The sequence below is a fragment of the Chelonus insularis genome, unplaced genomic scaffold (genome assembly GCF_013357705.1).
Source record: "Chelonus insularis isolate UGA/USDA-ARS -01 unplaced genomic scaffold, ASM1335770v1 contig_88_pilon, whole genome shotgun sequence".
Lineage (NCBI taxonomy): Eukaryota > Metazoa > Arthropoda > Insecta > Hymenoptera > Braconidae > Chelonus > Chelonus insularis.
This window is the reverse complement of record NW_023276776.1, coordinates 3,114,284-3,140,803: the sequence shown is the minus strand read 5'-3', so window position 1 is coordinate 3,140,803 and position 26,520 is coordinate 3,114,284. Positions and strand designations below refer to the sequence as shown.

Here is a 26,520-nt window from a genome sequence, read left to right as displayed (position 1 = left end):
GCCGGAGACATATATACCAAGCCAATTGAAACGCATTTTGTGGTTCGCCATTGCATTGTGATTGCTGTTGAAAGTTTTATGTTTTTGTGCGTAAAAAATAGTGTAGAATTATTGTGTTTTAACTTCTGATGTTCATTTAAAGTAAGTATTACATGTATCTATATAATTTTAAATAAAATTTTCATTACTCTTCTGCCAAAATAACTCAATACCGAGTGACTCAAAATTATGGAGTGATTTAGGGGTTAGTTTCTTTCATTGCGCTTGACCAGCCCTCTTTCGTTCGCGTGGTAAAAGCGTTATTTCATCTCACAATCAGTGTCCTTGCTCTGCCCTTTGTTCTTTTTTTTTTTTTCATCACTGTTATTTACAATTAATGAGTTCTTTTTTTTTTTATCTTGTTCCTAATTTAATCAAACGTATCAACAACAATGATTCAATTCCAAAAAAATGAAATTATATGTGAAATTAAATTACTTGTATAGTACATAAATCAACGTAAGCTGCCGGCCATGACTGGACGCTTTATTGCTATCTTCTTTTAATCTATTTTCTTGACTCAAAAAGAAAAAATATGAGAAAAAAATATGTGTTCATAAAGCATTATTGAACCGACAACGGTTCAATTGTTCGTTGTAGGCTAGATGCTTCGAGTAAATTACTACTATACAGATTATCTGTGATAAACTTTGCGTATGAGGTCAACATAACTAAATAATTTATCTTTTATAAATCCATTATATTATTTCATCACTTTTAGCAAATTCACGTAAGTTTATTATCAGAAATTATTTTATTAATTTATTTTAATTAGTAATATACAAAAAATAGTATTCACTAGTAGTAATTTTTCAATACAAAAAAAAAAGTCAATGGTAACTTTGTTCTTATATGCCTATACGTTTTTCCATTGTTTTAGATGTATGTATGTGGTTGATTACGGATTAACCAATCGATGACTAATTGATATGAAACTGCATTTGAAATGATTATGTACTCACTTCTAAGTAGGTATACTCCTTGTATTGGAGTATTTGACATATTTATTCTTTTTATTAATTTAATTATGATATATATTACAGAATGAATGACAATGAGTATTGATGAATAAATTATGGTCAAATCGAAGAATGTTAATTATATTATAGTTTATTTGACAATTGCACTTTGATATTACGATCAAGGCTTTTTTTCCTCGTATTGCTCTTTGTTCGACGTGGTTCGACGTACTGCGTCGCGACGGTACAACAAAGCGTTACCACGACAACAAATCGTCACGCGGTTGCCATCACAAAACTTTGAACTTGTATGCCTGCAAACATTATATGTCCGGTACCCATGTGAAAGTTCAAGAGATATTATATATCTATATAAAGTACCTATTGAATGTACGATCGAAGGCTTCATGACTTTGTCATATACTCTTTCTTGGATAATTGCGAATTAAAAATGAATCGATTTTTCCGATCTTTGTAATTTTTTTTTTTTCTCTTTCGATTCGAAAAACATCCTGCATGCTTTTTGCTAAGAGTTCTAGATGCCATCATTTTTAAAAGAATTATTTTTATTTTTATTTATATTGATTATTATTTATCAAACTATTGCACTGCTTACTAAGAAAATATCTTTGCAGTTTTTCAACTTTATTTACTCTTTCCTGTGTAGTTCTGGGAAAATAGAATTCCAACGAGAGAACAAAAAACTTAGAAATGATATTTACGCCCAAGATTAGCTTTTATTGGAAGAAAAATCTTTTCCTGATGTAAAGTTTGGTCATTATTGAACTTAATTTTATGAATAAAATGGAAGACATTGATATCTAACTTTAAATTCAAGCTTTTAAATTTGCATCATTAACATTTTCTACTATCTCGAAGAAATAATTGATTTTCAAGATCTTAAGTAGACCGATTAAATCACAATTATCACTTATGTAAATATAAATATTTTTTTACTAAAATAATTTAATAGTGTTGAAGTTTTTAAAAAATATTTATCATAAACATAAATAAATAATTTAAATTAATTAATGCTTAAAAAAAATTACCGTCTTTCAACATTAAAAATAAATATTTTATCGAATTTAAAGAAATTTTTTTTGAAAAACGTATACTGATATTTCGTTCAAGATTATGATAAGGTTAAATACAAAGTGATATTAGAATAATTCTGAGAAAATTCGTATTTTCTTAAAAAAAAAAAATTATATCCTCAATAAAACACTAGAATGAACTAATACTCAGATAATTAATTAATATTAAAAATAATTGAGCACAAATAAAAATCGACTATCAAAAATTTTGATTTTATTATTAAATAAAATCGTTCTGAAATATTTTCAAATTAATTGAGCAGCCAATTTCTAAAGTTAAAATCCCAATTAAATCACCTATTAATAACTAATTTAATTTTTTACATAAAAGCTTTCATATCAAAATTTTTTTTGATATTTAAAAAAAAAAAATAACGTCGTTAGCATAAAAATTAATTAAAAATATTCAATAATACTTATCTAATTCTAATTTTTTATCAACTGGTTTATTTGTTCAATACCAAAAAAGTATTTTTTATCGGATCTACTAGACTAACAAAAGTCGTGATTACGATGCACTTGTATACACATTTAAAGTCAACTATTACGGGATATCAGCTTACGTAGTGGTGATGGTGAGGAAAGGGCAAACGAAGCTGCAAGCAAAGTTAATGTTTCAAACATTTTCACTACTAAAGAAAATTCATCATAATAACGATGCGTGAGGTGAATAAAAATTCTGAGAAAAATGCCATTAACTCATGTAGTAGTTGGAGTTAATAGTAGCATAGCACGTGGATAGCGCGCGACATATATAACTATTGCCTTTTTGTTAAACTCATTACTTAATCTTTTTAAACACGTGTGCAATACATAGGTTATGTTGTTAATGTAGTTTTCTCGACCTACACACGATGTTGATAAACTTGGTTGATTTATATATGTACATACATTACAAGTGCGTACAGTGATGTCGTTGTATGAATCTAAGCACAAGAGAGTTAGAGTATGTCAAGAAATAAAAGGAAGGGAGACGTTCAGGAATTCACAAGGTCACTTCACAAGTCATTAATGCAGTTGCACAAGGCAATTGCAACAGCTGTAGTCTCTCTTTACTGTATTCCTTAAAAAGGAATGTCCTTTTTTTCTCTCATTCTTTAAATATTTATATTCCTATCTCATTCCTTTTCTAATACTTCAAGACTCTCCTTCATTCTCTTCATTCTTAATTTTACCCTTTCAATAGTAAACATGAATTTTGTTATCCAATCTACAAATAATATTTTTTTAACCTATTCTAAATGCGAAGGATCTTGTTGCTCCATACTATTTATTTGTTATTTAATCATTAGAGATGCGTGAGAAATATGTTTATGCTATTTTCTTATTTATTTCACACTATTAGTTTTAAATAATTGATTGATATTTAATGTTTTATATAATAATTCTATTAAGGTAGTTTAGCATTTACATATTGGTAGTCAAAATAATTATAACTATTTTTTTTTTAATATATCAAACAACTTTCTGCATAGTATGTATGTATGATTTGTAATGATAATTTATAAATTCAATGCAACAACTATTAATGAGAATCATGTTGAAATTTAACTTAAATAAATTGTTAATAAATCATTAACTTCCGGTGAAATTGGATAAAGATAACCATAAAAGCTCACGTATTTTGATATCACTTCAATTAATTATTTCTCTTGAACAATGTGGTAAAAAATCTCTTTATAAAAATATGATCTTTCAGATCAATTTAAAAAAATGGATGCCGATGATGATTTGGTGATAATTTGAATTTTTTAACTAATAAGGAAAAATTCACTCACTTTTTTCGACATAAATCGATTATTTACTAACTTTATATGTTTATGTAAATTCATCGGCAGGATTCAATCATTTTAATATGGATATTTTTTTTTTTGTGATTAGTTGTCAATAGTTTTTATTTATTTTAATGATTATGTTTATACATAATTAATTAAATGCGCAGTTAAGATTTGAAAAAAATATGAGTTTATATATTGTGTGAGTAGTTTATTATTAAATATGAATAAGTGATGTAAAGTTTTGATTATAATAATATTCTACGACAATTCTGGATTAATAGTTTTTTTTATAGACTCAGTAAAGCATAACTATTTATTGATTGATTCTAAATTATTGAACTATAAAATAATTAAATGGTCTAGATTTGTAAAATTGATGTATTGATTGCATGTATTTTTGATGAATGTTTTTTTTTCTAGTGAAATGTCGAAATGATTATTTATGGGAAATTTAGTTTTATAGTTGAATTAAAAAGTTAACATATGTATATATATATATATATATATATATATATATATATAGACGTCAATTCTTTTGTCTTATTTTTTTTACTGTACAACGGGAAATATAATAAAAGCCAAACCAGCAAATGGGTGGTATAAGATAGATCCATGGTTGAATTATTGAAGATAGCGTGCGGCAAAGCAGGTGAGAGTAGGTAGAAAAAATAAGGGCTGACAAAGCCAAGCAGTAGGGATGTCGCATTGGCGACAACTTGATATTCAAAAAACAGCGTTATAAGTTTGACGATTAAGTCAATCTGACTTTGTAATTTTATATTTTTTGACCACTTCATTACTTTTGAAATTAATTAATTTTTGTATTATCTCTTAAGATGAACACTCATTTTAACACGATATTTCTTTTTTTTTTTCTTTCATTCATTTTATTAAAATTTCAATATTGCAAATATTACTATTCATTTTTATAAAAGTGGAAACATAAAAAAATATAAATAATTGAAGAGTTTAAAATGAAATTTTAATTCCCCAATATCTTAAAATTGTTTTAATAAGAAATCAATTGAGGCATATGAAAAACATGTATTTTTTGAAATTTGAAAATATTTAAATGGTTAAATATTAATTTTATTTATGAATTTACATGACATATGAAGTTGGTCAATAATCGAATGACTTTTTCGTTATTAATTAAAAAATTTAAATTATCATTTAATCATCGTCACGCAATTTATGCGCGTAATATATTCTAATAATAATGAATAATTATAAATTAATTATTTTTATTACTTTTAAATTGTCACTATTATTATCAATTATTGCTTGTTGTCATTATATTAATCATGCCGTTATTATTGTTAATTTATTAAGAAAATGTTACATTAATCTTCAAAGGATTAATATTGAGCTCAATATTAATTATTCGGTTTTATATTCAAAGCAACAAATATTTATAAATAAATAAATGAATAAAAAAAAAGTTAGTTTAAAAGTTTCAGTTATAAAACTACCTTTGAAATATGAATAATCATATTAGGCATAGATATAATATGTTTTATAATAAAATATTCTTTCATAAAATAAATGGAAAGAAAAAGTTTAAATAACCAGTCAGCTTTGCAATAAAAATTTTAGATTCACTATATAACAATCATTAAATATGCTCGGACAGATGCGTTGTCCCCACAGTAGTTTACTATTCTCTCGCGAAACGGTATCTCCTTTTACGTTTCTCCCCTACATGGTCTTACGTATTCTACTGGTCTTTACATACTACCTCTCCCCTTCTTCATGTCTATCTTCGCACGTCGCTCGCCACGTAATTGCAGAGAGAAACCCTCGCTCAAAGTTTCCACCCTCAACAACTGCTGCCAAGCTTTTTTGATGCCTGCAGTTACTACTCATACGAGTATTACAAGTACTCTCATCACTTCTATTGCAAGATGCTTTGTCTAATGTTCAATTACTTTTTGTTGGCTTTAGAATTATTCTTTTCTTTTTTAATATAATTAAGAATGGCATATAGAAATTACATAAAAAGTTGAATAATCGTCGATAGTTGAAAATTATCCTTCTAGAAAGTATTCATTATATCTATAGGTAGACAATTTTGCCATTATTTTAGATGGATTATTAGATGGTGTATTGCGGTCGAAGAATGCACAACCACGTAAACCAGCCGTAAAGTATCAATTATGTAGGTAAAGACATCGATCAATGGTCGAACGTATCACTCTAAAATATTAATGGTCTTTTATAATATCTCAAGATTTACATGCTATATATTTTGTATATATCGAATATATTATGCTTAGCTTGAGACCTCCATTTCTAAATATTATAGGAAATTTTTTTTTATTCTAGGTAAGTTATAGTTTTAGGCATGGAAACCGGGACACAATTGCATTTCTATAAATACTTTTAGATTTGTTTCAATTGAAGCTTTTTTTTTTAGCTTAGCTTGTATAATTTATTTTAAAAATTATTAATACCATAGAAAAGATAGTAACTAACAGTTTTTTTTTTTTAAATACAAAAATAAGTTGAAATTTTTTAAAAATTGTCTTACTTTTAGAAACCATCTTGTTCTCATTTGGTTTTTATTTTTATATTATGAAGCTGAAAAAAATGAGTTTTAATGAAAAAAACTCTTCGTGAAGTTTCTAAGTAATTTTTGCTTTAAATTACAAATTTTTACAGTGAATTTTTTTCTTTTATATTTACCCTCTGTAAAATGGAAAAAATATAACTTCATTTTTTATTTCAATTTATTTATTGTAAAGTAACTGATAAAATTAATTTTTCATTCCTAATAATTCGAACATTCTTTTTAAATTCTAGACTGATTATTCAGTATAAATAATAGTCATATTAATTATCGAAAAATGTAAAAAAAAAAAAAAATATTTGAAACCAATGTCGTATTTCTTTAGTTCTTAACTGATTGATTTAATAATTTGTCATTTTTTTTTACTCCAAAATTAATTTGAATAATAAAAAAAATCTATTTGTGGTCTAGATTTAGAACAAAAAAATTCTAATTTTCGAGATAAGAATGAATGAGTTCATAAGAGATAAAAAAAACAAAACTAAAGAGGCTTCTCAAATTCAAAGTGTGTCTTGAGTTTTTGGTACAGGTATTCAAAGGATACTTTTCTTTCTTCTTCTTATTAATTCAACATATTTTCAACTTTTTACTTATTTTTTTATGTAGTAAATTTTTTTTTTTTTTGAAATTATCTAATCCCCTGATAATCAATAAAGACTTGTCAAAGCTTCAACAATGCAAAAGTAAAGAAATACAACATAATAATTGATAAATTTGTTGATGGTAGGTAACTCAAGTAAATAAAATTCAAACTATTTTTCTTGAATTTATCCTTCAAAAAATAGCATTTATTATTTTCTGTACTAGATAAATAAATAAAACTATGCTCATATTTTATTCTCAATCAGTAGAATTCTAGTTTCAGTTTGAAATGATAAATAATCTATTTTCTATTCATAGGAAAATAATTATTCTAAAACTTGAAAGTAGAATTTTTATTAAATATTCATGTAATAAAGTAAATATAACAGTTTTATAGTTTCATCAAAAAATAAAAAAAATTACAGCTAATAAATTTTTTCAAATTTTATCGAGAAATTAATTCAGTTGACATTATTGATAGTATCAAATAACTAATGCTATTAAATCTTTCAACGATTATTATTGTGTACATTCATTTGAATGGTTTGAAAATCTTTTTTCCTGACAAATTGCAAAATCCTTCACAATGACGTCTCCATTTCATTTACATCTTTTATTATACTCATAGATTTCCTTAATAATGTCATTTCATTTTTTAAAATTTTTTTTTGAAAACTAAAAAAGGAATCAATTTATCATCATAATTCAAATCATAATCACCGAAAGATGTGTCGGTTTCTTGAACATTCAGGGAAGCATTAAAGTCTAATGTCATTTTTCCTAACAAAATTATCAGTCTGGTCCCAAAGGTCAACACCCTTTTTTATGGTTTATAATTAACAAATTCGCATTAAGAAGTGATTGATTTTTACAATTCATAAATTTGTCATATCTTTACGTTTTGAGACATTTAACAAGCATATTAGAAGGTTTAAAAATGTACGTACGTACATTTGAACGTACGTGTGTCAGGTTTTTTTTCGATATCTCGAGAACCACTGAAGATATCAACCCCAGATAAATTTCATTTGAAAGATGATACAATAAAGAAGATGTGAAAAAGAGTTTAAACAAATTCAGTCCAGCTATTGTTTATTTATAACAAAAATATTGTAAAATAAGTTGAATATAGAAGACATTTGAAATAGATTCTACTTATTGAGTAATTAATATTTTTGGAAACTGAACTCAATATTAATATTATATGGTTGCTAATGATTCTAAATAATTATATATTGTTTATAACAATAGCAATTTGTTGTAAACAAAAAAATCAAAAGATGGTAAAATAACAGATTTCAATGAATGGGAAGTTCATCGAGACCTGTTTCTTTTTTAGATTTGATTAGAGATAATTATTGAAAATAAACTTTGGCTTATTCCTTGGAGCCTTTTGTTTTCACCTCATCTTTACTTTCGCCCTTGCACATCCTAAAGTTTAACAGCGTGTATCAAGTATAGCAAATATAAAGTTGAGGACACGTAAAACAAGTATAATAATATCGACCGTTTAGATTGTTGATGTAAATGGTAACCCAGGGTGATATTGAGTTTGTCCAATCCGAGCTTCTAGGGTGGCCGTAAGTTGACCAATAAACGTTCATTTTGCTGCCGGTTTTTTGATTGGGCGATCTAAGGGATAAGAGACCAGTTCGAGGCCATTTAGACCCACAAACGGGTCGTGGATCACAACAAGTGAAGAACTCGAGACAAAATCGTCTTTCTTTCTTCATACGTGACTTCTTCATCTTTACTTGTTCTATTTCCTTTGTGATTACGCGTCACTTTACCCTGTGTATATCTTTCATTTCATGTTGGATTTCTTTTTTTCTGTAAGAAAAACTTGCTATTGCTTCAATGATTTTTACAACTATTTATCTCACTTTTAATATCATTCATCTTTGAATATAGTTAGCACATTCATTAGCACTTTTATTCATTAGAGATAGTTTTATAAACAGAACTTTAGTTGATGTATGGATCATTTAACTGTTAACAAATCTTTCACTTCTTTATATAAACAAACATTGGCAAATTTTTTCTGTTTTTATTTTTTAATAAATTAATAATAATAATATTTTTTATTAAAATAAATTCCAAAAAAAAAGGAAATTAAATATATATTTAAGTTTGTCATATTGTTATACATTTTTTTTTTTCCTTATTCCGTAAAAGTTAATTGTCACAAGATCTAATACGCAAGTTCTGATACCTGTTTAGAAAGTGCAACGAATAATACATTTCTAACGGATTTCGCGCCTCGTTTGTTTGCAGGAATAAAATTAACTGTTCAAGTTCAAGACGCGTTCACGCTGAAGAGAAAAAAAAAATTGTTTAAATAAGTATTTAAGAAAATTGCAAATAAAATAATCGCCAGAGGTTTTTCTTCAACCAGAGAAAACATACCTTCGGAATTGGTAAGTCGATGCGCATTAATTAAATTTTTTATCCTCCTTCTATGACTGTCTTTTATTTATTTTCTTCATCTGTACAATTTGTAATAATTAATCGTATATTTATTATACTTTTAAAATTGACAGTTTTATCAATTTATGATTCTTTACATAACTGTTTTGAAATATGATGAATAAAAAAAAAAGATATAACATTGCATTAAAGTCTTGATATTTTTTTTCTTGTCAATTGTCATAAGAATGATATAATTTTTATATGAAAAATAAGTTGATGTTTTTTTTCTGTCTTTTTCTTTTATTTAAATCAATTATTATTGACAAATTGTGTAAGCAATGAAGAAAAACAGATATGTAGAAAGTCAGTTGAGAGCAATGAGGTCGGTAAATGTTAGACGAAGTAATGCGCATGCGTGTAGCATAACACAATAAGGGGTGAATTCCACGATTTCCTCGAAGTGGTTCAGTATTCACCAGATCATCAGCTGATCAATATGTCTATCAGTATAATACGCGCGCGTTACATTTAGTCATGTATATTTTAACGTGTTCAACTGGAAAATACCCTTCATAATTCATCTTTAGTATCTCAAAAGAGCTTATCTATTTGCATTTATACGTGTTTTATATGAAATTTAAATAAGTAGATATTTTTATTCACTTGTAAGTGAATTTATTGAGTAGACTGTGAATTGATAAAATATTAGAATTAATCATTGTTCAAATTCAAGAGAAAATATAGTTATTTGATAATGTTGTAAGAGATTTAAAGTGCTTTGGTGAGTGAGCTTATACCTCTACCTGTATAACCTCTACTGATACTTTGGCTTTACCACTATCACCGCACTGCGGTAATTCAGTCAACCACGTATTTTAATCGTAATAAAATATATATTCTTTTTTTCTTTATATCAATCAGATATTATGATCGATTATCATCATCCTGTGCCATTTCATTATACACTGATTTCAATCATTTATTTTAATCATCAAAAATATTTTTTTTTTTGTTTCATTAAAAGAGAACTAATTGTTTTGTATTCATTGAATATTATTTGAAAATCATTTCAAATTTATTGCTTCTAAATTATTGATAAGATGACATAGTAATATGAAGGAAATTTATTTTCATCTTAATGTTTTGATTTTTTTTTTTATATTGATTGTCTCATCTTGTTATTCGTCGAAAAATGAGCAAATCCATTATCTTTGTAATCTGATAGTATTACAGAAAAGTTGAGAATGAGGAAAAGAAAACTTTGACTTTTTTTTAAATTTTTATTAACATCTTCTGACACTAGTCAACCTCTTTTGGTTTATTTAACACAACTACACAGTACTTTGATATAGAACTGATTGTTAATAGATCATTAAATTATTTCTAATCTCAATTTTTAATACACTTAATTATTGTTAATTATTACAAGTGGCATTTTGCTGCTTTGCGTATGTATTGATGAAACACTTTCCTACAACATCAGTAAAATTGGACGAAATCCATGAGTCATAACCTTGGTACCCCTCTTGTAAGATAAAAGTATTTAATTAATTAATTTGAGACTCTTTCCAAAATTTTATTTATTGATTTATACAACAGAATATTATTTTATTCAAACAATTTCTTCATACCTGGATTTTATACTAATAAATGATATAGATTATTGTGATGAAATACTTTCTTTTTATACAATATTCAAAAATTCGAGTGTCATTTTTAAAATTTTATGGAAAATGAAACAAGATGATTTAGTAGTGTTTTAGTATTATTGTTATAACCTTTTTTTTCTTTGAAGAATAAATAAATTTACTGATTAGTTATCATTTCAGAGCAAAAGAGAAAGAAAGGATGTAAAGAATTGGATTTTTCATTAATGCTGTATAAATAATGGAACAGACTAGATTATGATTGATCTAGATATTTGATGATCTAAAACCTATTAATTTCTATTCATGTTGATTCGTTGCATAGATAGATGATATACATTCAAATTTTCAATTTCAATGAAACCATTCTCATCTTACGTAAAACTTCCTGTTAAATAGATAATATTTATGAAATATTGAATGTTTAGATTAAATATAATTTTTTTGCATCATTAATCCTTCAATTATCTTTAGTATTTTTTGTTTTTATTATTAATAATTTGATGAAAATTTTAAATAAAAATATTCGTTAATATTGAAATAATTTTTTTGTTATTTTTTAGGGTTGACGGATTGATTTTTGACGGTAGAGAAAAGCAAGCACCATTGCTGGTAAGTTTCAACACTTTATTTCAAGTAAAGATAAAAATTTTTATCTCACTTTATATCAGGGGAAAAAATAGCACAATTGTGTGTAAAAGACTAAATTTTATGAATGAAGTAATTTCAAGTGAGTGTGTTTAGCAAGGTACTCTGTATAATTGATAGATTTATTTATACATGGAATTTATCCAATACATGCAATACATCTCTGTTGTTTATATTAATTTTAAGTGGATTTTATTTAAAACTTTAATTTCTTCGATTGAGTTCACTTGAATTAATGAGATACAATAATCTTTATAATAGGTTAGAGTTCATATATAAAAATTAATTTATTATATTTAATTTTTAATTAAGTCAATTACATTAATATTCATTTCATACAAGTTAATTATTAACTAAAGTTATTTTAAAATAATTAACATGATTGTTTACTTAATTACTATATGCTTAAATAATTGATTGACAAAGTTGGTCGATATTTTGAACTAAACTTTCAATTTTATTTCTTTAATAGTAGTTATTAAATTTATGTTGTTAATGAAGTTGTTTATTATTTATTTATTTATTAAACATTTACATAGGCCCAACAGCAAAGCCAGACAAAGGCCACAGATCGGTAATAATAATATTAGCATGAGAAAGAAATAATACAGCAATAAGTTTGTATTAAAAAAATAAATCAATAAATAGGCTGTTTAAATTTAGTATAAAAAAATTATAAATTGTTTACTTGATAAATTTTATTTATATTAATTTATTTATTTTAAACAATTGCTCACGCCCAACAATATAAGCCAAACTAGGACCACGGATACATAAAAAAAAATAAAACAGCAAGAAACAAAAAAAAACCACAAAAGTTAAATAAGAAATATTTTATATGGAAAAAGTTATTTATTTTAAATACTTATTTGTCTAGTTTTTTCCATACATATTTTTTTTTTAATTAAAAAAAATGACTATTTCTTATAACCATATTTATTAATTATACTTTACTTAATTATTTATTTATTTAAAGAAAAACAGACTCAATAGAATTAATTCTAAGCTTAGGTCACATAATGCCAAAGACAAATATATTAGTTCATAATTAACAGATTGAAAGATAATAAAGCTTTATGATTTTTTTATAACAAATGGAGTTAACATTAATATGAAAATAAAATATTCCATTAATATAATAAAATAAATAATAAATCCGAAAAATCACATATTGATTTAAGTAATTACAGTATAGGTATGCATTGCATGTGACGCCACATCTCTTTTTTCTGTATATTATTCAAACACGACTTGATGGCGCCTCACGCTTATATATCCCTAGACTAGTTGGCGACTTGTTTTGCCCTTCTCTTTTCTATGTTTCCATCAATTCGTTTTTTATCCCATTTTGCATTTTTTTTTTCACTCATCGGTTGTCGCAATTCATTGTCTAAACTCACCCCTACAGTCTACCTTATCAAATACACTCATTTCAGACACGCCACCCTTATGTCACGAACTTAATAACAATCGCTCTTAGTATTTTTCCACGTTAAATTTTACTTTTGTGTAATTTTCAATCAATTATTTATAATATCTATTTTATATTTTTAATAAATATTGAAATAAATTTAACATTATTAACTTTTAAAAAGTACAAAAAGATAAAACATTAATTAATATTAATTGTTTATAAATTAAAATAATAATAAAAAAGATTAATTTAATTAAATATATTTAAAAAATATTCAATATAATGTTTGGAGTTATAAAGTTTGAAAGTAATGAAAACTTAATATAATTACTGACCCTAAACTTTTATAGCGAGGTCTTTAATTGTTAATTAAAAACATTTCTATAAAAAGAAAATTCCAAATAATAATTAATTCAATTTGTTTCAGACATAATGAAGAGAGAAGCTGACGCGATGGGCGGGGGTCCAATGACCCCCCATAAACGTTATCGTCAAGGTGATGATGAACTGCGACTTCTTATTCCAAGTAAAGTAAGTACAAACTTTAGCAGACATTAATTTATGATATGATGATTATTTGAAAATAGACTAATTAATTATTTTTATTTCAGGTTGCTGGATCCATTATTGGAAAAGGGGGACAAAATATAACAAATCTTCGTAGTCAGGTATGCTTTTCTTGATTTCTAAATCAAAGGAATATTTTCAAAAAAAAAAAAAAAATTCATTTTATTCAATACTAAACTTTTTCAATTACAAACAGTGAAATAATTTATTTATTTATTGTATTTTGTTCGGCATTATTTTTTTAACTTCGTACTTTTATTTAATTAAAAATAAATACAAAAGAAAATTATTTTTATCAAATTTACCATTTTAATATTAATTTTTTCAACAATTAGAGTATTTAATTAGTAAAATAATTATTTTCAACCGTGAAATAATTTATAAATATACAATCAATTTTGAACAATTATTAATTTACAACATTAATACACAAATAAATCTAAATAGCATAAATAAAGTAAAAAAAAATGCCGATATCAATCAAAGATAATAAGATATTTAAAAAAAAAAAAATAGTAATATTAAAACACGTCACCTTGTACTCTTATTTATTCTCTACAAAATAAGTAGAAGTCACTAACCATTTGAATATTAGTGTTATCATAAATGAATCATTTAAAATGATAAATGAAAAATACCTATTATCAATGAATAATTAATAATAAATAAATTTAAATGAGAAAAAAATATAGATTTAAGGTGATGTTGATGATAAGTATTTAGAAAAATGGTAGTCGTCGTCGTTGTCGCGACGTCAAGACACCCTAAACTCTAGTCTAGACTCTAGAGAATAGCATAAGGGCATAAGGCACTAAAGAAGGTTAAATAATTATTTATAAAAAGGATAAAAGAAAGTTTAAATCTAATAACAATATCGAAACATTAGTCTCGATATTGAAGAGTAACACAAAAATATTGTGAGGTCTAACTTGGTTAATGGTTTGTGCCCTGGCCCTGCCCCAACCCCGGCGTTGCCCCCCTGGTGTTGCCCTGGCGTTGTCTTGTTCGTCGTTGCCCTGCCGGTTGCCCTGCCCGGAACGACGGACCCCAACGCGCGATCGGCAATTGTGTGGACCACCAACTACCCCACCAACAATCGACAACAACCAACCACCAATGAACCACCAACCATCACGGCCCAACAGTACAAAGCCTCAATCATTGTACCCGATTGCCCCGGACCCGAACGGTAATGCCAAATACCAACTAATTAATGTCTTAATACTCTCTTCGTTGTCTTTAATTACGATACCATTCAGATTTAGGGTTCCTAACTCATCATTTTTTTTTTTTTTTACAAAAACTTTTTAATTTCATTTATATCTTCTTTCCTTCTGCTTCTACATTATCTATTTCTAGCTTCTTTAATATACTTTTATTCATTCATTACTTGTTCATCATAAATTCATCATAATATTTATTCAATTTATCATTACAATCATCAACAATTACTTTGTTATATCATTCATATAACATGTCTAATCTAATAAATATAAGTTCATATTTTAAAGTATGTAACATTTTATGGGAGTAACGTAGTGTATTAATTTTAGAAAAATAATTTATAAATATTAACTATCTATAATAATTATCAAGCTATCATTTATTTTTATTCTTATAAAGAGATTTCTAAATTATTCAATTGTTTTTTTTTAATTATTATTATTAAAATATTAATTGAGTTTATAATAATTTTATTATTTTATTGTTGAAGTCATTTTACATTTTCACGATAATTTATTTGAAAATAATTGAATGACTTTTTAACTCTGGTACTTGATCTAAACCATTTTAAAAACTTTATTAATATTAATTAATATCTTAATTATAACTATTTATTTATTTATTTACATTTCTTTTATACTTTTAGTGTTTGAATTCATTTCAATTTCATGACTAAGTACATAGTACCAATATCGTGACGCTTGATTTGATATAATTATTGATCAAATTTAAAAAATTTGAAAGAGTACGACGATAAAAAAAATGTGTGTGTCGCGTTGAGGAAATTTTTTTGCAGATCCTTAGAGTGGAAATGACATCATTCAAGGTACACAGGACCCAGCCAAAATACACCAATTTTAACACATACAAAATATGAAAGAAAACTACCTCATCGCAACTCCAGTATAAATGATCAATTATTATTATTATTATCATTATTATAATTAATATTACTATTATTAATCATTGCAAGCTGTATACATCTTATTAGCACTATTATCATCTCCTAAATATTTACTCAAAGTGATTATATTTATCGTTCTAGCCGATCCAATGACAATATTTAATACAAAGTTTCAGTTATTAATTAATAGCTAAAGTAATATATACAAATAACTCATTATCATAACAATTATTTATAATTGAATTTCAATTAACTATAATAATATTATTTTACTATGCATCATATTCATGTATAGAATGATGCTAATAAATTTAATTATCAATTTTTTTTTTTTTAAAACAAAACCAAAGGTTTGGAGTATTAGTAAAAAAAAAAAAAAAAAAATTCATGTTGAATTAAATTTTTTGATCATAAAAATGTTATTAAAAACATTTGATGGGTTCATCTTTAACAGGTTTACCTTCCTAAAGGTTTATTAATTTTTCAATAAGAAATGAAGAAATGCTAACTTATTTCAATTAGATAACAATAATAATCATCTTTAATAAATATAAATATATTTTACATTGTGAACTTTATTTGTAAATATAAGATTATCATTGAATTTTTCTTTGTTTTTAGAGTTCTTACCATCAGTTCGGATTTGGATACTGTTCTTCAGGTTCTTAATAAAGTTGTGCCCAATCTTGAAGAGGTAATTATTTATTTTATTATTATCAACAATTTATTATTAAAATTCAAGCTAATAGAAATAAACTAATGTCGATAATTGATTTCAATTTTTAGAATGGAACTAAACATGGAAGTGATGAAATTGATATTCGTATGCTTGTTCATCAAAGTCAAGCTGGATGTGTTATTGGAAAGGGTGGCTTAAAAATTAAAGAGCTTCGTGAGGTAAGTACTTAATTGATTTATTTTTAAATTCAATTCACACTATATTAATAAAAGCAACAATTAGACAGCCTGCTTTTCTATTTAATTAATAATATAATTAAATCAATAAACTGAAAGATTTGTTAGATTATCATTTCTTATAATTTAATTGTTACATATGAATATTAATGACGTGTGAGGTAGGTCATAGAATAAAATGCGAATATAAAGAAGAAACATGATGAGCGCGTTTATCGACTTTTCCACGAGTAAATCCTGAATGCATAAGAGTAGCTGAGCAGGCATGTCAGTTGTGAAGGGGAACTGAGAATGGAAAGACGTGGCACCACCACTCAGCGACGTCTCCAAACTGCTTTATATTACTTCAGTTCGAGGTCGCGTCTAGTAGAGACTTTATTGATTCCTCTCACGATATTGTTGTCTCTTGCACTCTTATTCATTTCCTGTACATCATCGTGAATTTTCACTAAATTTAATTTTATTCTTAAAACAAGCCATTTAAGAAATATAGAAACCAACTAGTCTCTTGATGACAATTTTTCATCTTTTTTTTTTGAAGATGGATTGTATTTCTGAAGTAATTATTAAAGTTCTTTATCTAGTTCTGCTATGCACTTTTCGAGATCATTGAATTTAATTGATCTACTTTCGAATTCTTTTAATATTTAAATCTTTTAACAATAATTTAACTCAGTACTTTTGTCATATTTGAATATTTCAACGTCCGATAGTGAAAATACTGAATTTATTTAAATAAATTAAAATTAAATTGTTTATTAATTTAATTTTAGTCAATGAATTTAGCTGTTCATTCATTAGCCATTTAATTCTATATGACATAAATTTGTCAGTTTTTTTATTGAAATTTTTGTTTCCATTATCTAGGCTATTTTATTATTTTCCCTTTTATGGAGTAACTAGTGATTATAATTATAATGCAAAACAATAATAACAATAACGAAAAAAAAAGGATGAAAGGTTTAGAAAAGTAACAAAGAAAAAGCATGTGCTAATATACAGAGAATACTTTTATAATATGAGGGAGGCTCCTGAATTTCCTTTTGGCGACATGTGTTGCTATGGGAGTTCGACTGTATGACATGCAACCTAAAACAGGTGCTGGGCTAGGTAACGTACATGCATTAACAGCTGCTACACCAGGTGCACAAATGTCTGCTTACAAGCTTCAACTCAACGTCTTCTTTTCAATAAAATACAGAAACTTTTGGAATTTTCAAAAATATTTTTTCCTCATAATTCTAGGAATTTTTCATACAGTTTTCTTTTTCCCATTTACAAAAAGCTTCTTTATTTTTTTTCTAATTCATTTATTACTTGATTTTTAGACATTAGTTATTTAAAAAAGAAAATAATTATAGGAAGTAAAGAGGGTTAATAATAAATAAGTGAATATAAAATTCAAGAAATAATTATAGTTTTATCATAATTCGAGTTTCGACAACTGGTGCTGGTTCAATTAAGCATCAACTTTTTCTCCCGCCTTTTCTCCCTCTCTGTATGGTCAAGCCCAAAAGAGAAAACAGGCTCAAGGGTGCGTTGAGTTTACAACAAGAGCAATACACGAGAACATCGAGTCAGTTAACATTAGATCAGTCATGTGAACACTTGATTCTCGCGATTTAGTTTGATCTTGTTATGCTTGAAATACAGTTTTTGATTGAACTATTAATATTATAAATACTTGGATATTATTATTTATTTTATATATATTAGGTAAGTCTACATTTACACTTATACACATATTCATACCTTCATCTAAATTATTTTTAATTTTTAAATAAGATTTTTTTTTATTAACAAATTCCTTTATTGAAAATATTTAATTAATGAATTGATCAACAATTTTATAACGTTCAAAAATTATTGATTGTATTTAGTAATTTAATGTTATTATTATGCATAAATTTATAAAAAAAAATATTTTAAATTACAAATAAGTCAAACTTGTGCTATTTTAAAAAACAATTATAATATAAATAACAGACTCGTGTTACATATACCATAAAGCAAATAATAATGCTGCAATAATACCAACAACAGCATACATAGTGAATGAAGATTTAGGTGCTTCTTCATGTTTTTCTTGGCCAGCAACCCAACCTTTTTTCGGTTGGCTGTGCTTTTTTTCTGCATCAATTATTTCACCAACCATATATTTTTTCATTAATTCATGAGCATCAGCTGAATGACCAACATCATCAAAATCTTCTGATGCATCTACACCCTTATGATCAAGAAGAACTTCCTCACCACCTGGATGTTCATTAAGAAATTGTGTAACATCATAGACTTTGTCGTGAATAATTATTCTTGTGAATTTTCGGTCAGTCTCGGCAACTTCTTTCCTTGTAAATTGCTTTAGTTCAGTCATGCTTTTCTGTATGATTAAAAGAACAGATTAATCTATAAATAATAATACAGTGTTATTATTATTATTGTTATTTATATTATAATGGCGATAAAGGTCAATTTTTAAATAGATATACGATAATTTTTGACTGCTTTTTTTTTTCAATAATAATACAAAATAAAGTCAATGCTTCGAATGGTATAAATAACAAATGGAATTGCGTAATTCGTATTTATCGTCATTGAAATTTCAAGATATGTATGCCCAGGATATGATGATGATAAGGCCATGTATAACGCGTGCGCATCGTTCTTAGTCCATCTGTATTTTTGCACTTAAGAAATGTAGAATTTTATATTATCATTATTGATTTTAAAAATATTTATTTATATAAATCTAGGGATATTTTATCCTTCAATCAAACATCACTATAAGCAAAATCTATCATCAATAATATTTATTAAATTCATATTCTGGCATTGATAATTTTTTAATCATTATGATCACTTAATAATATATCAGTCGATGATGACAATGCACTTAGTATAATATTCAGTAAAAAATCATGTAAAATGTAGGTACACTACTGGTTATTTTTTTTCCTTCTTGTGAAGTAACTTAATTGAAAACATAGTTTGATAATATATAAAGTAGTTAAAAATTATCCAAACAAAGAAAAAATTTGTTTTATTGATCGAAATAAAATTGTTCTTTTTCCATTATCTACTTAACAATTGAAATTGTTCTCACATTAACATACAAGACTTGCTACAGGTATCATCATCATCATCATTATTATCACCATTTTTTAATTGAACATACACTAGCATTGTTTTAATGCATGTGAATCAAAAGTGTGTTCTTTTACAATTTAATTAACATATTCATAAAAATAAATATAAATAGTTTATTCTTCCATCAATCCTACTGGTGTTAACCTGTTCACTTACCGAATGTTTTAAAGATGATAATACTGCCAGTTGATGTTTGATTAATACAAATCAAATAATTATTTATAGAATCAAATTCTTGGAAACGTGTAGAATAATTAATCAGTATAAAGACATATGTAGTTTATTTAACACACAAATAACGATATATCGAGTGAATCCAATAACTTATACGCACGATAAAATGTCGTGGTACATAGTCTGTTAGCACACAATATTTATGGATCCCCTCTTCTTTCACTGTGTATACTCACTCTCAACGGTCCCACTCTGTGTATTCCAATCTTATGTTCACATTGAGGATAAATTCTACCATATCATACTACGACTGATTAAATAAATGAATACATTATATACAATTCTTAAAAGATTATCATGTTGATGGATATTTGTTTTAAAATTTAACTAATTTTATTCAAAATTCATTCTAATATTTAAAACTATAGTGAGTATATACCTATAAGTAATTAGATCAAAATTTTATTGATAAATGGAATGATAATTTGTTAATATCATTTGATAAATTGACAAGTAAAAGAAGATTACATATAATTATCTACTTTACTTTTTGGAACTTTGTTGACATTATTGATCAGAATGAATAGAAATTTGATAAAATAATTGATTAAAGTTCATTTATCAATTCTTACATTTGAAATTTTTTTTATAAATCAAATATATATATATATGTTTATCATTTAACTTTTATTAATGATTCACTATCTGTATTGTCTTCGTCAGCATGACGATGTTATTTTGGTATTTCCACTTCTAATTGTCTATTTTTTTTTTTAACAGAAAAATATGTAAAATAGTTAATGTATAATACATATTTGAAAGAATTATATAATGCATTCAGAGTAGTAGCTAGAAAAAGATTCGATTTATTTAATCAAAATATTTTTTATCATGTTTATTTGATACACTTTGGTATTTTATTGATCTACTTTGATGATAAATAATTAAATGTCAATAATTTACATTCATTTTATAGAAAATAATAATATATAAAAGCATAAATAGCAACAAGAATACCAATAAAAAGTGGCTTTAAATTAGAAGATTCTTTAACTGGTGGTTGATATTCCCAATCATCATCATCAACTGATGGTGATTTTTTATCAAATACTAGACTAGTTGATCCACCTTTATCTCCAGCTGCTAAAACTCCTATTTTAAAAGTCTCTCGTAATTGAACTGCCTCAGTTGTATGACCCATTTCGTCAAAGCATTCAGTTCCATCAGCTCCAGCAAGCTTTAATAGAACTTCTTCACCACCTGGATGTTCTTGTAGGAATTTTGTTAAATCGTACACTCCACCATGAATAATCATCCATAGATCTTTAGCACTATTATGACGTGCAACTTCTGCACTAGTGTATACTGTTGTCATTGTGAATAATTATTATGATTTTTAATACTCTTGAATCTAGAATAAAAATTCATTACTGACAGTAGTTATTGATTATCAGATGTATTACCCAGTTTTAATCTTCAATAACAAAATCTTTCGAAAGAAATAGTACTCATTACTTTTTTATCACAAGGTTTTAATAGATACTACAATGACATGCAAAAATTTCATTCATTATTGCTGTAGCATAATCTTATGATTTAATATTTGATATTATTTAATAATATTGATTTAAATATAATTCTTTTCAATTGAATATAACAAAAAAGTGAGTAATAAAATAATTTAATTACCTTAGTTAAATAGATATATTAATCTATTTTTTAGTGAAAAGACGAAAAATAAGTTAACTAATGAGAAAAGTTTATTTTGACTAACACTTGAACTTGAGATATGTCTGTATGAAACCGAGAATGAAATAACGGGTTTCACTTCTAACTTTCTAATAAAATTATTTTCTTGTTTTTCTCGTCTACTATTTCCTTAACTGTACTGTGTTACTAGTTGTCGTTGTTTGAGTTAACTAAGTTAAGAGCATCCACATTTCAACGTAAGGAAATTATAAAAATTCAATGACTCTTGATTAACATAGAATGAAAGTGATATCAATAGTGGGGTGTTAAGTATGCTAATAATTTGTTTCTTGTCAAATGTTAAAAGTTCTAGTCTTGATTCAGTTTGTTTGAAGATAATAAATCCAACATTACTATTGAACATTTTATTTCAGTTTATTGAATTAATTTTTTAAAATATCACAAATTATTTTAATAAAAAAAAAAAAAAAGCTAACACTTGTTAGTAATGTAATGAAACAAATAGCATATAGGTTAATTAACTATTAAAAATAATTTATTGTGTCAATTTAATTACTCATTCTCATCTAAACAATTCTATTTACATTACAGAAAACAGGAGCTAGGATTAAAATCTATTCGAATTGCTGTCCTCACAGTAGCGATCGTGTTATCAGCATTTGTGGAAAACCAACAACATGTATGGAATGTGTTCGTGAATTAATTGCTACAATAAAAACGGTAAATATTACTTAATTTATTTATTAATAAATAAATCGAAATAGAGTTCCTTGTAATGTTAATAAAATTAATCTTTAATTTTTTGTATTTTCTATAATTAGTCACCACTAAAAGGAATAAATAATCCTTATGATCCACACAACTATGATGACTATTATGCTGATGAGTATGGTGGCTATGGAAGTAGAGATAGCCAAGGTGGTAAACCAGGATATGGTGGCGGTGGTGGTCGTGGAGGCGGTGGCGGAGGTGGAATGCCACCAAGACGAGATAATAGAGGTGGACCACCCGACATGAATCGTGGATTTCCACCACCACCAAGAGGTGGTCCAAGAAACAGCGGTGGAATGTCAAGTGGACCTCCAGATCGTGGATATGGAGGAAATGCAAGAAGTGGAGGTTATGATGGTGGAAGAGGTGGTGGCTATGGAGGAAATAGAGGTGGACCACCACCATTCGGAGGCGGAAATTATAATGGTAATTTTATGATAGATTTCTTCTATAAAAATTAGTTGAAATTATTTACTAAAATAAAAAACTTTCAAATAACAGGTTTAGTCGGTTCTGATTTAATTTTTTTATCAAGTTCGTGTAGTTTCAATTATAATAAAATATAGTGTTGCTAACTAAATGCAGGTGCTTTAAAAATTCATAATAATAAACCAGATAAATTTTATAATTTATGTAATAATAATGCAACTATAATAGCTATGATTGTTAATAAAATAATTATGTAATTTTTTATTATATCTAACAAGTCATAATTTCATAATATTTATATATTAAACAATTTATTCTTGCACGTATAACTATATATCATGATTATAGTTGGTTTTATTTTTAGATCACTTTTATAATTATATTTTTATTATAAGAGTAAAAGAAAAATTTTTTTTTATGTAGACAGTGGCTGGGGTATGCAGGGAAACGCTCCTAATGGACTCGGCGGAGGTGGCAATAATTCAGGTATGAGTGGACCACCAATGGGAGGAAATAATCAAGGTAATCAAGGAAATATGGGAGGCAACAAGACTAGCACTCAAGTCACTATTCCTAAAGATGTAAGTAATTTTATACGATTTCAAGAAAAAAGAAAAGAATTTTCTCGAATGTTGATTGCTATATTAAATATGATTTATTATTTAGCTTGCAGGAGCTATAATTGGTAAAGGTGGAGCTAGAATCAGAAAAATCAGGTCTGATAGTGGAGCTTCTATTACCATAGATCTTCCATTACCTGGAAGTAATGATCGCATAATCACTATTTCGGGAGCGCCAAATCAAATACAAATGGCCCAGTACCTGTTACAACAGAGGTAACTATATTTATAACTCTAGAATAATTAATGCTATATTATATTGTTAATGATTTCTAACAAAGCTTTGCTTGATAAATTAATTATTAATAAAAAATAATGGATTGTTATTACTTCTTAATATATAATTAATACCTATTTAATACTAATATCATCGAATCCTACATGCTTCAGACTAATGAATGTACATTTTTTATGCAAATCAATGTCATGACAGTTTTTAATCAACAATAGTGAAGGTGAGAAATCAAGTACCATTTGATCCAAAACGAAAAGTGAAGTATCTTGTCATCTGACGTGCGTAAATGGAGCTCTGTTGTATGGAAGACTAGTGATTTTGTTGTTCTACTTTAAAGATAACAAGGAATCACTAATCATCCTACAAAGGTGCCCAAAAATCGTCGACGTCTCCTATGTGCTTTGGAACTCACATCATCCATGCTGTTGTCCATTCATTTCATCATCGTATTGATCATGCTATACAATATAAAATAATCTTTAATTTATGCTAATAAATATGTTATTTACTGTTATAAATAATTTTATAAATATAACATTATATTAATTACACTAATGACTTTATGTTACAGTGTACACGACAACGCAGACCATTACTAAACAATATCGACTGATGCACTGAGGGGAGCCAAAGATGCGTTTGTAGTTCTTTTGTTTTTAAGAATTCAACAAAACATATGCTATATATAAAAAACATAATAATATACTACTGTACAAATACACTCGTACATATAGATACGATTATATCTAATTCTTGGGCATGTTGTATGTTTATGTACGTTAATTCTAATGTACGCAACAACGATCAGTGAAAAAAAAAAAAGAATTATAACAGTCATCATTATTGCGATTAATCTAAAAGCATATTCCAGAAATAATTTCCACTACATTTGATATTCTATTCTATTCTACACTATGAAAACATATTTTAGAGCAACTTTTTTAGTGAAAATAATTTATTTCGTTTTTACACTCAACTAATAATAAAACGAAAAAATATATTTATACTCATCACTATCATTTGACAATCTGATAAATATTTTTTGCTACTATTATTTTTTAATATCTATGTTTTCTCCTTTCTTTTGATATATCTACGATCTTTATTGTAAAATAAAGTGAGATATGAAAAAGTTTAATGACATTTACAGTCTTATAATCTCACTTATTTCATTGTATTTTTATTTCTTTTTATTAGTTTTTTTTTTTTCGATATGAGCCTCATTAGGTTCTGTTTGAGCACCGAATTATAGTACGAACTCTTGAAGTTTGTCAAATAATAAAAGAGAAATCGAATAAAAACCCTGATCCCTGCAAACGAATTAAATCAAAACTTAAAATGCAAATGATGTTGCGTATTATTGAATTATTCTATAGACATTTATATTTACATTTAAATGCTGGCCTACTATACTATTTTAAAATAATTTATTAACGATTTAATTATTGAAATAAAAAAAAAAACTTGAAGCCAATTTTTTCATAAATATTATGGTTAATAATTTTTTATGTTAGACATAATATAATTCCCACGTAATCATGTATATAAATGATATCATTTTATTTTCAATTACTTTCTTTAGAACATAATAAAAATATTGGTATATTATTATTGCATAAAATTCATACTAAATTATCGAAAGATCTTTTTGTAATTATTAAAAATGTAAGTTCTTCACATGTACGGCCACATACGTATATATATGTAAATTAAAAAAGTGGATTATCAGTGATAATGTTGAGTTAAAATAAATGTATTTTAGACATTATTAAACAGATATTAAATTACTTAATTAAATGATATATTGTCCAAAATAGAAAAACTGTAGTGACACTTAGATTAAAAATTAATTGTTAAAAAAAAAAACTAATAACAATAGTGATAATAATAAGCAACAACGATAAATCATTTAATTTCATAATAAATTTAAATGTAGGGAAAATTATTATGTCATAAGATATAAACAAAATATTATAACTTATATTTTGATGCATAATTATAATTAATTAATTTGGCGATAATTCTTTGATTCTCAGGAATTAAAAAAGGGCATTTGTATATCGTTGGCTAAAGTTTATCGATAAATTGCATTTTATTAAAAATGTTATTCCATGTAATATCGATTAACGACACACATGTGTATGTTGAAAAAAAAAAAAAATAATTCTTCTTTCTAACGCATCTGTAAACTCATTAAGTTATGCATTTTATTGATTTTCCTTTTTTTTTTTACCAACTACTAAAGTATTCAAGATGTTTTCTATATTTGATTAAGAGATTCCGAATAAATATTACTAATGATTATCATGTTAATGATTTAATAAATTTATAAAATGAAACATATATATGCGCGTGTGTGTATATCGTACAATTGTTTTGTAAGCATCATTGAAAAGAACATTTGGGATATTAAATATCATAAACAATTGAGTGTATTAAAATAATTAATTCTTTCAATAAAAAATATAATAGCACTCTTACAAGAATTGTACATCATGCTGAAAGTTTATAATTTGTATTTGTAATTAATAATTCATATTTGTCAAATAAACATAAGTACAAAAAATGCTAATTGTTTTTATATTATGAAAAACCTATTTGATGATTTTTTTTAAATATCCAGTTTAAATAACAATTACTTGAAATATTTTAGTTGTAAATTATACTATTATTTGTACAATTAATA

The 26,520-nt window shown here is 25.9% G+C and overlaps 3 protein-coding genes across 6 annotated transcripts; 1 reads left to right on the top strand and 2 right to left on the bottom strand.

Moving 5' to 3' along the window:
• The first annotated feature begins 14 nt into the window (after positions 1-14).
• HnRNP-K (Heterogeneous nuclear ribonucleoprotein K) lies at positions 15-25,995 on the top strand. 4 transcript variants are annotated; one of them, XM_035091880.1, is made up of 12 exons: positions 15-141; positions 11,640-11,688; positions 13,566-13,669; positions 13,750-13,806; positions 14,851-14,894; positions 16,455-16,527; positions 16,620-16,730; positions 22,371-22,499; positions 22,601-22,976; positions 23,403-23,560; positions 23,646-23,815; positions 24,406-25,995. In XM_035091880.1, the coding sequence occupies exons 3-12, from the start codon at positions 13,571-13,573 to the stop codon at positions 24,431-24,433; spliced, it is 1,245 nt and encodes a 414-aa protein (XP_034947771.1). In that variant the 5' UTR covers positions 15-141; positions 11,640-11,688; positions 13,566-13,570; the 3' UTR covers positions 24,434-25,995. The 4 variants fall into 4 exon arrangements, with proteins under 4 accessions (XP_034947771.1, XP_034947774.1, XP_034947772.1 ...); XM_035091881.1 differs by lacking the exon at positions 15-141 and adding an exon at positions 9,369-9,438; XM_035091882.1 differs by lacking the exon at positions 15-141 and adding an exon at positions 9,900-10,211.
• Positions 18,701-20,360, bottom strand: LOC118072195 (cytochrome b5-like). The gene is made up of 2 exons (XM_035091887.1): positions 20,052-20,360; positions 18,701-19,128 (listed from the first exon to the last, which is right to left on the bottom strand). The coding sequence occupies exon 2, from the start codon at positions 19,120-19,122 to the stop codon at positions 18,742-18,744; it is 381 nt and encodes a 126-aa protein (XP_034947778.1). The 5' UTR covers positions 19,123-19,128; positions 20,052-20,360; the 3' UTR covers positions 18,701-18,741.
• Positions 20,670-22,002, bottom strand: LOC118072194 (cytochrome b5-like). The gene is made up of 2 exons (XM_035091886.1): positions 21,759-22,002; positions 20,670-21,480 (listed from the first exon to the last, which is right to left on the bottom strand). Exon 2 carries the CDS (start codon positions 21,442-21,444, stop codon positions 21,040-21,042), a length of 405 nt encoding a protein of 134 aa, XP_034947777.1. The 5' UTR covers positions 21,445-21,480; positions 21,759-22,002; the 3' UTR covers positions 20,670-21,039.
• Positions 25,996-26,520: the final 525 nt, after the last annotated feature.